This window comes from Agelaius tricolor, unplaced genomic scaffold (genome assembly GCF_023055355.1).
Source record: "Agelaius tricolor isolate 1412-34295 unplaced genomic scaffold, bAgeTri1.0.p SCAF_15, whole genome shotgun sequence".
Taxonomy (NCBI): domain Eukaryota; kingdom Metazoa; phylum Chordata; class Aves; order Passeriformes; family Icteridae; genus Agelaius; species Agelaius tricolor.
Window position 1 is genome coordinate 10,912,317 of NW_027269275.1, and position 14,969 is coordinate 10,927,285.

The 14,969-nt window shown below is 37.8% G+C and overlaps 1 protein-coding gene across 6 annotated transcripts in view; it reads left to right on the plus strand.

Moving 5' to 3' along the window:
* Positions 1-14,969, plus strand: part of CHD9 (chromodomain helicase DNA binding protein 9) — a 71,919-nt gene that overhangs the window by 41,947 nt on the left and 15,003 nt on the right. For all 6 annotated transcript variants that reach the window (XM_071440397.1, XM_071440392.1, XM_071440394.1 and 3 more), the window contains 18 exons: positions 513-689; positions 1,529-1,672; positions 1,779-2,034; positions 2,846-3,056; positions 5,040-5,235; positions 5,974-6,141; positions 6,720-6,899; positions 8,207-8,317; positions 8,998-9,194; positions 10,009-10,208; positions 10,673-10,832; positions 11,760-11,849; positions 12,646-12,749; positions 12,878-12,995; positions 13,661-13,718; positions 14,074-14,116; positions 14,275-14,494; positions 14,615-14,817. In XM_071440397.1, coding sequence (XP_071296498.1) covers positions 513-689; positions 1,529-1,672; positions 1,779-2,034; positions 2,846-3,056; positions 5,040-5,235; positions 5,974-6,141; positions 6,720-6,899; positions 8,207-8,317; positions 8,998-9,194; positions 10,009-10,208; positions 10,673-10,832; positions 11,760-11,849; positions 12,646-12,749; positions 12,878-12,995; positions 13,661-13,718; positions 14,074-14,116; positions 14,275-14,494; positions 14,615-14,817 — 2,836 coding nt within the window. The remainder of the gene's footprint in view (positions 1-512; positions 690-1,528; positions 1,673-1,778; positions 2,035-2,845; positions 3,057-5,039; positions 5,236-5,973; positions 6,142-6,719; positions 6,900-8,206; positions 8,318-8,997; positions 9,195-10,008; positions 10,209-10,672; positions 10,833-11,759; positions 11,850-12,645; positions 12,750-12,877; positions 12,996-13,660; positions 13,719-14,073; positions 14,117-14,274; positions 14,495-14,614; positions 14,818-14,969) is intronic.

The following is a 14,969-nucleotide window of genomic DNA, read 5'->3' on the forward strand; positions in this document are numbered from 1 at the left end:
TCAAAATGACATCTTGTTTGCCTAATGAGTTATTTTATGCTGCCTTGCTGAAGGCCTTACATGTTCTCCTTGTCAGACCAATGCAGTAAAAAGTTTTCATTTAGTTCCCCTGTAGTACTGTGATTACTTACTGTATGACTGCTAAACTGTATTAACATTATATTGTGATTGATTGACTGTAGAATTTTTCCTGTCACTCTTTCAGATTTTCTCAGCATTAAAAATGGGGTTTTATCCACATACACCTTCTGAAACAGTTATGTTAGATGGTTATATCTCTAATTTAAAAGGGTTACATTTTTTCTGTTGCTTAGATAATACTGGATTTAGGTCCGTGAATAATTCCTCATCAGTTTTAGTTAGGGAGTTACAAAGATTATTAAGTGTGATGATAAAGCAATTTATAATGTAAAATCCAGTGTCTGGCTCCTGGCAAAATTTCAACAAGGAAATGTGTACATTGAGCAGATGGGAGGGAATGTAACAAATTGTGTGTATTGATGAATTTCTAGGGCCGTATTGTTCGAGGTACCTACAGGTTCCAGGCCATTATCACAACGTTTGAAATGATCCTTGGTGGCTGTCCAGAATTAAATGCAATTGAGTGGCGTTGTGTTATTATTGATGAAGCTCACAGACTGAAGAACAAAAACTGCAAACTTTTGGAAGGACTAAAATTAATGAACCTTGTGAGTAACTCTAGTTCACTTTTTGGGGTTGATTTTAGTTCGGTGTAGTATGATAATAAATTAAAAATTTGCTTTACATGTCAAAAAAGACCTCTCAAGCAGTGTTTCTTGAGGAATAACTATTCCTGATACTCTTCAAACATATGTGGTTTTGATAACTTATGCTGGTATATTTGTGATTAAACAAAATGTGGCAAGTTCTCACTGTTAGCACAATCTATTTCCGATGATACTGTTGTACAGTTTTTGTTTTGATTAGGATGAAAATATCATTTAAAATTTGCTTTAGTTTTTGTGCAATGTGTTAAAATTTAGAAAATATTTTAAGCAAGTTATTTAACAACAGAAGCTACAAGTGGTAGAATTTTAAATAGACAGATTGTCTAGGCCAGAAGTTAAAATTTTATTTTATACAGCTAAAGATTTTTAAAAGTAGATACTACCATGTATCAGATGCACCATGATTAGTTTTGCATTTTTTACTGCTTCATTATTACTTTCCAGTGTGTTCTCAGAAGTCTTCTGAGTTTCTTTCTGATACATGCTCAGTGGATATTTTTCACACGGCAGAGAGGGAGGATTATGAACCTGTGAATATTACAGGCCAAGTTGAAATGTTCACTCATTCCTTCATTAGAGATGTAGAAAGAGAAAATTTCAAGGAAAGCTACTAGAAAATACTTACTGGTGTTTTTTAAATAAATCTGCTTATTTGTATTACCTGTGTGCTTAACAACACATAGAACTGGTGTTTTCAGGTTTGATGCTCAGGCTTAGCATAAACATTTTTGCAAATGTGTGCAGATAAGGTTATGCAAGGTCTTTTTGTCCTTTTCTAGGAGCATAAAGTGCTGTTAACAGGTACCCCACTGCAGAACACAGTAGAAGAATTATTTAGCCTCCTTCATTTTCTGGAACCGTTGCGTTTTCCTGCTGAGTCTACATTCATGCAGGAGTTTGGAGACCTTAAAACAGAGGAGCAGGTATGAGTTCATCTGAGCTTTAGGGTTCAGGAGGGCCTGGCTGCCTTTTCACTGAGCTACAGTATGACCTTTTTCATGTTCCAACAAATGCTTGTGCTTCCTTCAGGTTCAGAAACTACAAGCTATCCTGAAACCCATGATGCTCAGGAGATTAAAAGAAGATGTAGAAAAAAAGCTGGCTCCTAAGGAGGAAACCATAATAGAAGTAGAACTAACTAATATTCAGAAGAAATATTACCGAGCAATTTTGGAGAAAAATTTTGCCTTCTTATCCAAAGGAGCAGGGCAGGCGAATGTACCCAATCTGGTTAACACTATGATGGAACTCAGAAAATGTTGTAATCACCCTTATCTCATCAAAGGTAAATACAGGATAAGGACTGGGATTTTTTAAAGTTATTTTTTACTTTTATTTAAAATATGTAAGAATTTTGTAATAATTCTTCAATGTTTTCTTCAGATTTTCCAAAAATTGGATTAGGTGGAAACATTTTTTTGATAGAGACAAGACAAAGTTGTGAGACATTTGCGTATTTGATGCCTGAAGCTTGAACTTACTCTGTAGGTTTTCACAGAACATTTAGAAGCAATTATCTCATGGAAATAGTACAGCTCTTTAAAAGCAGTATGAACAAGAACTTTTAGGTCTAAGTTTTAAAATGAATGGTTCTTGCAAGTGATAGGATCTCTGTCAGTCTTCATTGCTTTTCTCACTATTAACTGGTGTTTTTCCTGACTTGTAAGAAAATACACTTCACACTCCAAAAGTTTTGGCTGTGGTTTCAGAAGTAGTATTCAAAATACTGTTTCTTGGCAAAGACTCATGACCCCTTTAAAATATCACAAAGACAAAAGAACTTATTTTAGTAGTTTTTTTACAGTACTTGAGAATTAAGTATTTCGGGTTTTAAAATTTGGAGGATGGGGGTTCACCTCATTCAAGGTGTTTTTTCTCTGGTGTTCTGTGTGAAAACTTAAGACTTGTTGTCAAAGCTGATAAAAACAGATGTTCTTGCTTAGACTTCAGATCCATCCAGAACTCTGTTCTATCTCCATCAGTACCTAAAGGGGGATATTTAGGGTACAGCACTGACTTTGGTAACTTAGATTTGAATGAATATGGAGATATTTGTGTAGATACATCCATAGATGTGGAAATATATTCTTTGATAGGTGCTGAAGAGAAGATCCTTGGAGAGTTTAAAGAAACATATAGTCCAAGTGCTCCTGACTTCCACCTACAAGCAATGATCCAGTCTGCTGGTAAATTGGTTCTTATTGATAAGCTTCTTCCAAAAATGAAAGCAGGAGGCCACAAGGTCCTTATCTTCTCTCAAATGGTGCGCTGCCTTGATATTTTGGAGGATTACCTTATCCATAAAAGGTAAGATTCATCCTCTGGATCCTGTGGTATATTGCTCTGTGAATGGTAGTGCAGGATTCATGACAGCAGCCCACCAAAGCTGGGAGTTCTGTTTTCTTTGTTTGCTAAGCAGTGTGTAACTTTGTGTTCTGGGATCATTTGTTCACAACTAATTGAAAACTTCAGAGAAAAACTAAAGAGAGGTTGTCCAGTTTGAGTAAACCATGTGCCTTCAGTCTGTTGCCTTTTCCATAAAGCATTCAGTTATGTATATACTGTTTTTACATCTTGTGTCAGAAACCAGCCAAGTTCAAGCTTGTCATTGCTTGTCCAAACCCCAGGAAGGCCTGAATGTGTTCTTTATTTACATGGTGTTGAACAGGGACCACATGGGCCCAAGATACAGCTCCTTACTTCCAAAGGAATATAAACACCAAGTGATAAGCAACTGGGGATGTGGTTTTTATTAATGTAAAAGGGAAAATGTTCTTCCTATCTTTGCCAAATTGACTGCTTTGAATTTTGCAGCAACACTGAACTGCCAGCCATAAACCTGCCCCTTATGCTGGCTTTTGCCATCACGTGTAATTGCACCCTCTGATTATTACAGACTATTGACTCCATGGAAACTAAATGCTTTTTTGAGCATGTGACTAAATAAGTGCATGAAGCCTTAAACTTGTTTGCAATTAGTAGTTGCTGTATCAACCTGAAAATCTTTAACAAGGCATAGTTCTTGTTGTTTTACCAGTGTTGCAATGTACATACTGCTTTGAAGTATGTAATTGTCAGTGAACTACTTCATAGTAATGCAGAGTTAACACGTTGAAAACCAAAAATTATTAATGTTAAGCCTTCCTGCACTGGATACTGGAATACTAGATATTAGGTTATTTTAATATCTATTTTAGTGATAGTTTTATATTAAAGCTGTCTGTTTGAACTGGGAGTGCTACAGTTTCTGTTTTATTTTAAAAGATTAATTTTAACTTCATAGTGATACTTATAATTCTTCATGGAAAATGTTCCTTTTTCTGCAGCGATGTTACATTTAGACCAGTGAATCATATCTATAGGTGGAATCTTTTGAAATCCATAGAAGCTGAAATTTGCTGTGTGCTGCCATTTGATTAGAAATGTTGAAGTGCACACATGACCAGACTTAGCACTAACAGAATTCAGGCCTGTAGGAGATAGATGGCTGCCTGCCAGAATGCCTGTGGTCCTGTGGATTATCCGCTGTGCCATTTTATAGCTGATGAGAAGAAAAATGATTGTGAGGCTTTTTGACTACTAGGTGCACATTCAGCTTCTTACTCAGTGTACAAGTACAGGAGTATTTGCTCCCTTTTTAAGCATTTTACTTGATTTCAGAAGTTTCAAAGCAGTCTTTGTAATTGTCAAAGGTAACAAATCACAGGTTACTTCAGGCTTGAAAATTTGCTCGGTTTATCTAGGAGGCCTTGATAAAGACTGTTAGAAGTGCTGTCATGTCATTTTTGTTCCATTTCTCTTAATCTTTATGGAATCAATATGCAGTTTGTCCAATGACAGCTCACCAAGTTCTGGTTTCTGCTGATTGCTTGGTCACCCTTAATGTGTTCAGGCAATCTGGTATATAATACAAGAGTCCACTGTCCTGCTTATGTGACCCTAGGCAGGGATCCAAGGATAATACGTGAAAAACTTGAAGTGTCCACGTAGGACTTCAGGTTAGGGTGTGTTTTAATAAGTAAGGCATAATCAGGTAGTTGCTTAGTGGACAAAATGCAGAGCAACTTGTCTTAAAATGCTCAGTGTTCGGACTTGCTGATGTGCCTTGGTACTACAGCTCTGCAAGTCCTGACATGATTCTTGGTTATGTTACCCACTGCTAATCAGAGTCAGTCTTTATCACTTTGATTCACTGCACAGACTAGATCTGTGAGCAGTAGACCTGTCCCAAGGCTCTCTGAATTCAGACCCATTTGTAGAGCTGTGTGTGCTGTGTGTGTGCTTTGGCAGGTACCTGTACGAGCGCATCGACGGGCGCGTGCGGGGCAACCTCCGGCAGGCGGCCATCGACCGCTTCAGCAAACCCGACTCGGATCGCTTCGTCTTCCTGCTCTGCACCAGGGCTGGGGGCCTGGGCATCAACCTGACTGCAGCAGATACCTGCATCATTTTCGATTCTGACTGGAATCCCCAAAATGACCTGCAGGTAAATTTCTTTGAGCGTGATAGAGAGCCCTAATTAAACTCAATGGATAAGAATTTAACCGCTTTGAATATTGTCTCTGTTTGAACACACATAATTTTGACATGTTCATGTTTTTAAAGCATGTGTTTAAAAACTGCCTTCAGAAGAGATTTCATTTGGTTGGGAACTTTTCTTTCAGTTACTTTTGAAAAACATAGCACAGGTGAAGTCAGTGATTTGATAAAACCCTTAAGAATTGATGACACTGTGAACCCAGGGGCTATATTTTGCATGTACTGACTAACACAGTTTATGGAAATAGAAGTGTTCAGTTGAAAAATAATATTCAGAAAAGGATTAATATGCATTAAGAAAAAGTGAATTAATAGAATCTAGGAATTGGATGCTGAAATTTAAATAACTCTCAAGTTGCAACTCCTTTACTGTTTGTATCAGGAGATCAGCTAACTTTGGAGCTAGCAGGTCTTTTTATCTGGTGTTACTGCAAGGGAAGTACCAGTCAGGAACATTTAGCACAGGCCATTCATCTGCATTTTTCTTCCTACACTGTGTTTAGAAAACTGCTCACTTTGTGGAAAATATCTGATAGCTTCTGTTTGCTTAAATGTCTGTTGACTTCTTTTGAGTTCACGCTCCTGTTTTTGGATTGGGCTACAGCAGAAACAGGTTTTTAAAAGATCAGTATGTTATTCCTAGGTAAGTCTAGATTCTAACTGCTCTCTTCCCTTTCTTGCAAAGGCTCAAGCCCGATGCCACAGGATTGGTCAGAACAAAGCAGTGAAGGTCTACAGGCTGATCACACGTAATTCCTATGAGAGAGAGATGTTTGACAGAGCAAGTCTGAAACTGGGACTGGATAAGGCTGTCTTGCAGAGTATGAGTGGAAGAGAAAACAGTGTTGGTGGTGTATGTAGATTTATTTCCTGAAATAACCTTCCTTTTGCTTTTGTAATCATGTGGGAATTACTTTAAATTACAGAAGCTGCCACTTTTCCCTTTTTCTGTCATTTGCCTCTCCATTCTGTTTCCTGATGTGAACTAGCAACATAGCTGATAAAATTTTAAATCTAGTCAGTTACTCTGATAAATCTTTCTTGCCTCATAAAGTTCAAGGTAGATAATGTCAAAGTGTTAAAACAAGGAGAAAAGTTTGTTTGTTTCCTTGTATTTTCTCATACTGAGATAATGTATTTCTTTAATGTAAGTATGAACAGGTAATTTTTTTTTAAACATGCACATCATGGTGTGTTGAGAATAGCCAAAAAAAAAAAAAAAAGAGAGGCATACTTTTAAAAATGTGTCATGTAAGCACCTAATTTATTATTTCAGCTGTCAGCTAGACTTTTCTCATAGCTTTTAACACTCCAGATTTAGGCTTACAGATCATAAGGCACAGTTAGGTTGTGGAAAGATGGGAAAGAAGAAGAGAAAAGAGTTCAGGGATTTTTCTTCTTGACTGTCTAAACCTGATTTTATTTACTCAGATCCAACAACTCTCCAAAAAAGAAATAGAAGACTTGCTTCGAAGAGGTGCCTATGGTGCCATAATGGATGAGGAGGATGAAGGCTCCAAGTTCTGTGAGGAGGACATTGACCAGATCCTGCAGCGTCGGACCAAAACCATCACCATCGAGTCCGAGGGAAGAGGCTCCACGTTTGCCAAGGTGCAGAGCAGCAGGGTGTTCTGTGGCAGCAGAGGGCTCTAAGTGTCACTGCATGTTGGAGAGTTTAGGCCTCACTTTTCAGTTCTGTGTTTCATGGGGCTGTGTGTGAGGTACATATTTTGGGTTCTTGCATCTGTAAATTTCTGTTAGGGTGCACATAAAAAGTCAGATTGCCACAGATTCTGTAAACGCCAGGTGCAAGGAGTGTGCTTGAGCAAAGATGAGTAATGGATCTGTGCTGCTTTGGGAAAGGCTGGGGGTTGTGTGAGATATGATGAGCTGCATTAGCCAAGAATATTAAAACAAATTTGCTTATAAATCTGGTTGTATTTAGATACATTAAGGGCAGGGGAAAATATATATGGCAATAATTAATAAGGCTAAAAATTAATATAGTTAAAAATGCATTCTACAAATGCATAAACAAAATATATATATTTTGAACCTTGAATTTTTTGGTAAAAATTGGAGAAGTAAAATAAGAAGTTTCCTGAAATAGCAGTGAGTGGAGATACATATATGTACATGGGAAGGGGGCTGAGAGTGTAAAATATCAAGCAGCAAAGCTTGGGATGTGGGCACTTCATGAATGCAATTGTGAGCATTCCAAAAGAATTTAAAAAGCAAAGAAAAAAGAAGACTTGAAATATTGTAAATGTATATTTATATTCTTAAATGGCAATGTTTAAAAATATTATTTATTTATATGTTTATTTAGGTTTTCCTATATCTTGCTGATTATGCCTTAAATAAGAAGTAGATTTCTAAAGATCATCATCACTGTCTTTTTATCAGAAGAGTTAGAAATTTTTATATGTATTTACTCTTTTCCCAAATGCAGTGTATCAGGGTTTTTTAAATGCCTTCTGAAATTAAGCCTATTCCATGCACTCAGGCTTTGATTGTTGGCAGCTTAAACACCGCTTTGAAATTTCCCTCAAGCGAGTACTTCTGCATGAGATGAAATCCCCAAATGCTGATAAGCCTCTTCAAAAGATTCTTTTTTCTTCCATTCAAGTAATTTAGATTCAGACTTAGAAGCAGAAGAATCTTGCTGCTTAATGTTCTTCTCTCCTGATGGTGCATAAAAGTTCATTAGATTTTTCTGATATATTATGGATATGATTTTTAAAAATTAAGGGGGAGGAGAGCTTTTGAGTTGCTTTGCAGTGTAAGTAACTTCTAAAGTCTTAACAGCTGCTTGAGAGATTTTTGATGAGATAAGGTCAGGCAATCTTTACAGCAGTGAGGCAAACTACAAACTTTTGATGTATGATGTTGGTAAGCTTTAGTTTTATTTATTACAGGCTAGTTTCGTTGCATCTGGAAACAGAACTGATATTTCACTAGATGATCCCAACTTCTGGCAGAAATGGGCCAAAAAAGCAGAAATTGATATTGATGCTATCAGTGGTAGAGTAAGTACTTTTTAATGTGTATTTTTTTTTCAAGCATGTGCTTGCTGTTGAATTCTGAAATTGCAGGTATGGGATTTCTGGTGCTTTTTGATTAATATTTCAACAAATCAAATTTTTGTGCTGGCTTATTTGTGCATGAGCAGTCAGCCTGCTGACAGCTGTAGTATTTCTAATTTCTGTCCTGTCCAGTAAAAAGTTTGGGCATTTCTGATTTTTGTTAAAGACCTGTGCATGATTGAAAGTGTGGAATTATTCTGATTGCCCCATTTCTCTGTCTGTAAATCTTGGACTGGAATCTGCAAAATAAATTACTAAAACCTGTCTAAATTTTATAATACTGAAATCTGTGTCCTATACTTGAAGACATTCCCCATGCATTTGATTGAAAAAGGTTTCAGTGCCCCCTTTCTCTCACGAAGGCTGCAGAGTAGTCTGTGTGAGACAAAGTCTCATCAGCTCAGATGAGATACTCTGCATTGTTTGTAACAAATGTACTGGCATTAGCACATGATGCTCATTTTTGTTGCCTTAAATACCACAGAATGTTTTACTTGCTCCATGGGTGTTCGGTGTCCTCATGAAACAGCTGTGAATAACAAGAGATAGGAATTGTTTCTGAACTGGAGCTGTGCACTTGAGAAAAACTGTTTCTCTCACAAGGTTTGTTTGCACTTTTGCAGAACAGCCTTGTCATTGATACCCCAAGAATCAGGAAGCAAACGCGGCCCTTCAGTGCTACCAAGGATGAGCTGGCAGAGCTGTCGGAGGTGGAGAGCGAGGGTGACGAGAAGCCCAAGCTGCGCCGGCCGTGCGACCGCTCCAGTGGCTACGGGAGGACAGAGTGCTTCCGTGTGGAGAAGAACTTGCTGGTCTATGGGTATTGTGTGCATCCTTCTTCATTCTCTCAAGGCTTTTAAAAATACTTTTTTTTTTTTTTTTCCCATGTAGTTAAATTGGTTTTGTGGAATATCTTAACTCTATATTGGCGATGACCTGGAGTGTGTGCAGAGAATGCTTTTAGAACAGGAATTTATCTTGGCCCCTGTAATAAATCTTCCTGACAATTTGCAATTAAAGAAACATTAAGAAAGAAGGGTGAAAATCTTTCTTCAAATGAAATTACAGCATTTAACATGGGTACTACAGGAGTCTCTCTAAAAATCATTACAGTAAGTGCTGCAGGCGGGCTCAAGGCTCCATAAAAATGTCTGAAATAATGCCTTGGTAGGTAACTTGATTTTCATAATTGTAGAACATCTTGCACTTCTGTGAGGCACAAAAAGGAACTGAGAATCTAACCAGTTATTTTAAGCATACTGAAATCAGATAACTTGATTTGGAAATCAAATCTTAGGTGTTCCCTCACCCATCTTAAAAGAAAAATAACAGCATTCTTGTCAGAGTGAGTTCCCGTCACTTTTGTGTCTTTGAAGTTAAAAACAATTATCCATATTTTTTGTAAAGAGGCACTTCTTGTTTAAAACTCTGTTTTAATCAGGTGGAGTTAAAACTCTGTTTTAATCAGGTGGAGTTGCAAATATTACTTTTATTATTTCTACTCAGTAACTTAAGCTGAAAGAAAAAGGTTAAAAGCTAAGTATTTTAGAGAAACATTCTCTTTTGTAAGATAAGTCTGTAGCTACCCCAGTGTTTCACTTCCAGGTGCTGATTTGTGTTTCACTTTGGGCTAGGTGGGGCCGATGGAGAGAAATTCTGTCCCACGGCCGCTTCAAGAGGCAGCTGAACGAGCAGGATGTGGAGATCATCTGCAGAGCCCTGTTAGCCTACTGCCTTGTTCACTACAGAGGGGATGAGAAAATAAAGAGTTTTATATGGGATCTCATCACCCCAACAGAGGATGGGCAAACACGAGAGTTACAGAACCACCTTGGTAAGGACTTCATGTGTTTGTGCACTTAAACAGCTGCATATGTGTGTGCCTGTGGTACTGGGATAAAAACAGCAAAAAGCCCTCTTGGAACACATCCTACTTGAAATAAATGGGATTTATTTCAAGCACACAATTCAGCTGATGGGCAAAGAAGTGTCATTGCTGCTTTGCCTTGGATTTGATGGCTTGCCCAAATGGTGTTTGGTGTGAGCTTTCATTCCAGTTCAGAAGAACCTGTTCTATTTCATGGTGGGTGACAGACAGCACACTCCTCTTCTCCCCTTCCCTCTCCTGTTGGTCCTTACTGGTGATGTGTACTCCAGAGATGCTCTGAGACACAGAAGGACTCACATACTGATGTTAGTGTTGGTCCTGCACTGCAGATTCAGTACCTGTATAGGATATGGGAACTATCAATATTGTGGGCATCTATATCTATACCTGTAATATTTTACATTATATAGGCTTATCAGCCCCTGTGCCTAGAGGAAGAAAAGGAAAAAAAGTGAAGACCCAGGCTAGCACATTTGATATACACAAAGCAGAATGGCTTCGAAAATACAATCCAGAGCATCTGTTGCAAGATGAAGGCTACAAAAAGCACATAAAACACCATTGCAACAAGTAAGCTGTAGCTGAAGTGTGAATGTCTTTTAATGTTTGGGTTTTTTCTAGTTTATCCTTGTCTTAGACTTGAAAATAGTTGTGACAGTAGGAAGAAAGACGTTTTATGGTGTTAGTTTGTTTAGAATAAATAGGTCATGGTGTCTTTGGAGGTGAACAGATATTTCACATGTAAAATAATTCTGGTACAATTTTTGAAGAAACTGTTTTTGTCTAGGGAGGGATCTCTTGCTAACATGTTTGGGATGCCTTGCAGCAGCCAAGGGACTAAAGAGTGGGAGTGCTTATCAAAGAGACTGAAAGCACTGAAGTTGTTGCCCCTCAATCTTACATGCTGTTTCCCTGGCATGTTTTCTAGGCTTCAGAGAACCTGAGCTACCAGTTTGTGAAAGCTTAGTCATTCATGGCAGTGAATGAACTTGGTGTAGATCAAGGATTTTTCTGTAGCAAAACTATTTATATTCTGCTTGGACAATTCATACAGTGTAGTCAAGAATTCAGATAAAGCATGGAGGAGTCATTGGGGTCACTAAATTGTGAGTGAGAAGGAAAGGAAAGGTTAAGGGGAGGATGTTCATTGTCAGCCCACTCAATCCCTCTCTAAGGACATGTTCTAAGCAGGAAAAGGGAAATAGCACTTTGTTCTTATCAGTATTTTATGAAGCAAGTGAAGAGTGTTCTCCTGACCCTGGTCTTCAGGATTTGAAAGAAAATTTTGCAATGAAACAATTTGTAAATATGATGACAATAAAAAGTCCTGGATCACCTGAGCTGGATGTTACCCCCTACCATAAAAGTGAAGGAAATATGTTTTAGGAAAGTGACTTGAAATGTCTGTGATATAACAAAAGACAAAACAAAACCATCCACAATTATTGAAAGCTTTTTGAGTTCTAATATTTGTATTTCTCTTTTTTCTTTATTTAGAGTCTTACTCCGAGTAAGAATGCTTTATTACTTAAAGCAAGAAGTCATTGGTAATGAATTCCAAAAGGTCTTTGATGGAACTGATGCCAGGTGAACTATAGAGAGAGTATTTTTACTTGTTTATTTCAAATGTCAGATGAATATTCAAGAATCTCCCTAGACCTAAATAAGACATGTTAAAACTAAATGTGTTTATCCTTAGGCTGTGAGGAACATGTTTTTGTTTTCTCTTTGTTTACTAAACACTTCATCAACTTGACATGAGGAAGTCCTGATTCCTCTTCATGAATCTAGCTATATAAAGTAAAATAATATGAGTCAAATAGACTGAAAAAGTGAGTGAAAGATAGAATTATGTACTTGACATGATAATTGGCAGGTTTTCATCTGCTTTTGATTATGTGCTGTGTATTCCATTAAGCCTTCGTGGGCTTTTTTTCCTTTTTTTTTTTTTGTAAAGGCAACTATTGCTGTTTGGAAATTCTTGAACTCACTGCTACAGGAGCTTGTGGCAGATAGAAAGTTGTAATTTGGTTCAGAAATACTGGTGGAGACCAGTCCCTCTCATGCTATTAAACACTAGCACAGATAATCCTTGGTTTGCAATGCTGTGCAAGCACAGGCTGCTGGGAGTTGGTGAAGTTCATTTAGAGAGGAAGAGTGTTGTATACTGGTTTTGCTTTTGTGTTCTTTCTCTACTACTGGTCTCAAATACTAAATACCAAGCTGTCTGGGTGTTTTGTATTGCTGGTTTTACTGTATTTATGTGCTTGAAGAGAGAAGTTTAAAGTCCCACATGAAGTAGAAATGTCCTAAGAAAATATAAAAATTTATTTCTTCCTCTGAATTCTATTGATGTTGGTATGCTCTTGGTGATTGTCTTTAGTGAAATTGATGTTTGGGTTCCTGAGCCAGACCACTCTGAAGTTCCTGCTGAGTGGTGGGATGCAGATGCAGATAAATCTCTTCTAATTGGAGTTTTTAAACATGGTGAGTAATGAGGGTGACTGTGTATCCACTTCCCCACACCCCAAAATAAAAACACCCTACACTCGATTTTTTTTTTTTTTTTTGTGTACTCTGGAAGTTGAATTTTTGCCACTTTTTTTCTGTTGTAGGTTATGAAAAATACAACACTATCAGAGCAGACCCAGCTCTTTGCTTCTTGGAAAGGGTTGGAAAACCAGATGAGAAAGCAGTTGCTGCTGAACAGAGAGCAAATGATTATATGGATGGGTATGGAAGGGAATGTTTTGGGGCCTTAAAGCAAACAAATCTGAATTTACATGCTGTACCTTATTCTCTTCCAGGTTTTACATGAGTTTGGTGTCATTGTTGTAAGGGATACTACTTTGATTTTACTCCCATAGGGTGGAAAAGAGGATTGGTATAACAACTACTGAAGTTTGGGATTTCACAGTTAGGGGGGAAATGCAGCAACCTGTTATTGGCAAGGATTCTACCTTGTGTTGACATGTTAGCAATACTGCTTAGACACTGAAGTGCAAAAGCATTCAGAGGTGGAGTGCTACAGACCTGTTCAGCTTGATTTCAGGTCAGCTTTTCATGTCTTAGTCTTGTGTAGCTGACCAGTGACCCCAGTAGATCAATGTGGGAATTACTGGTAACTGCTGAAAGAGACAACTGCTTTTATTCATTGCCTCATCACTGAGGTTTTTTAGTTGTGGTCATAATGAATATCTTTGGAGGATACAGTGACTTGGGGGGAGCAGGATTAAGCCAAAGCTGCCATGAAATACTTTCTTCATTTCAAACAGAAAATTAAATACAGTATCTTACTAAATTTAAATCAGCTTTGCTTAATTGAAAAGAATGTAAGAACTTTTCAGTTAGTAGTGTAAAATATTACTAAAATGGCTTTTGTGTTGAAATTTTAACAGGGATGTGGAAGATCCAGAGTATAAACCAGCACCAGCACTGTTTAAAGATGACATAGAGGTACAGTAGGCACTAATTTATAGCTCCTTTTAACACCCATTCACTTAGACACTTTAACACATGTTCACTTGTACTTTAATATTTCCACCTTTCTGTTGAGTAAATTATTACTCTTTTTTCTGTATTTCTCTAAACTGGTAAAGGTTACTCCATGAGTTTCTGAAGTTGTCTGGGTGGGTGGGAATGGTAGGAAATTGTTGCATGTTTCTGTTGTATGCCCCGTTAGCCATTTTTCCAAATTATTTGTTACTTTTGTTCTTTGTCATATTCAGAAATTGTTGTAAGATGTACGTTTAACCTAAATCTCTGGAGAGGGCTGTATTTTAAATTGTGCTTCACTTCTGGTTTTTTTCAGGATGATGTTTCATCCCCAGGTGATCTCGTAATAGCAGATGGAGGTAAAGCCATAAAACTACAAATCTGAGCCAGTTGCTCTTGTGTTTTAAATTGTTTAATTCTTGTGATTCTTAGCTAAGATCTAATTACCTAGTGTAGAACCATAGGCACCAGCAGTAATCAACTTCTTTATTTTTCCCATGACTTGGTTTTCATGCAGATGGACAAATGATGGAAGGGGACAAAATCTATTGGCCCACTCAGTCTGCCTTAACAACGCGGCTGCGCCGCCTGATAACCGCTTATCAACGCACCAGTAAAAACAGGCAGGCCCAGCAGATCCAGCCAGCATTCCCAGTACAAACCAGTATGATGCAGCTGCCATATGAAGAAGCTGCACTAAATCCAAAGATGGCTGCTAAGATTGAAAGACAGCAAAGGTACGTGCAGCATGCAAATGTACTTTTTCAGTCCACCCTTATGTAAGAAATGGTAAAGATGTAATGTGTGAAACGGTGAAGAAATTGACAGAATTTCACATCCTTTTCTTGCTGCTCAAGATGGACAAGAAGAGAAGAAGCTGACTTTTACAGAGTCGTGTCCACATTTGGAGTGGTGTTTGACCCTGAGAGGGGACGGTTTGACTGGACCAAGTTTCGAGCGATGGCTCGGCTGCACAAGAAAACCGATGAGAGCTTGGAGAAGTACCTGTATGCATTTATGTCAATGTGCAGGAGGGTCTGTCGCCTCCCCTCAAAAGAAGGTGGGTGTGTATGTTTTTACTTTTTAAATTTGTATTGTCAGTGCCTACCTTTAAAAGGTTTTTCTTTCATGTGTTGGAAGATAAAAATGGGGGAGGAAGAATTAAGTAAACTTGTTGAGGGTAAAATTGAAAGCTTATAATGGGGAGACATA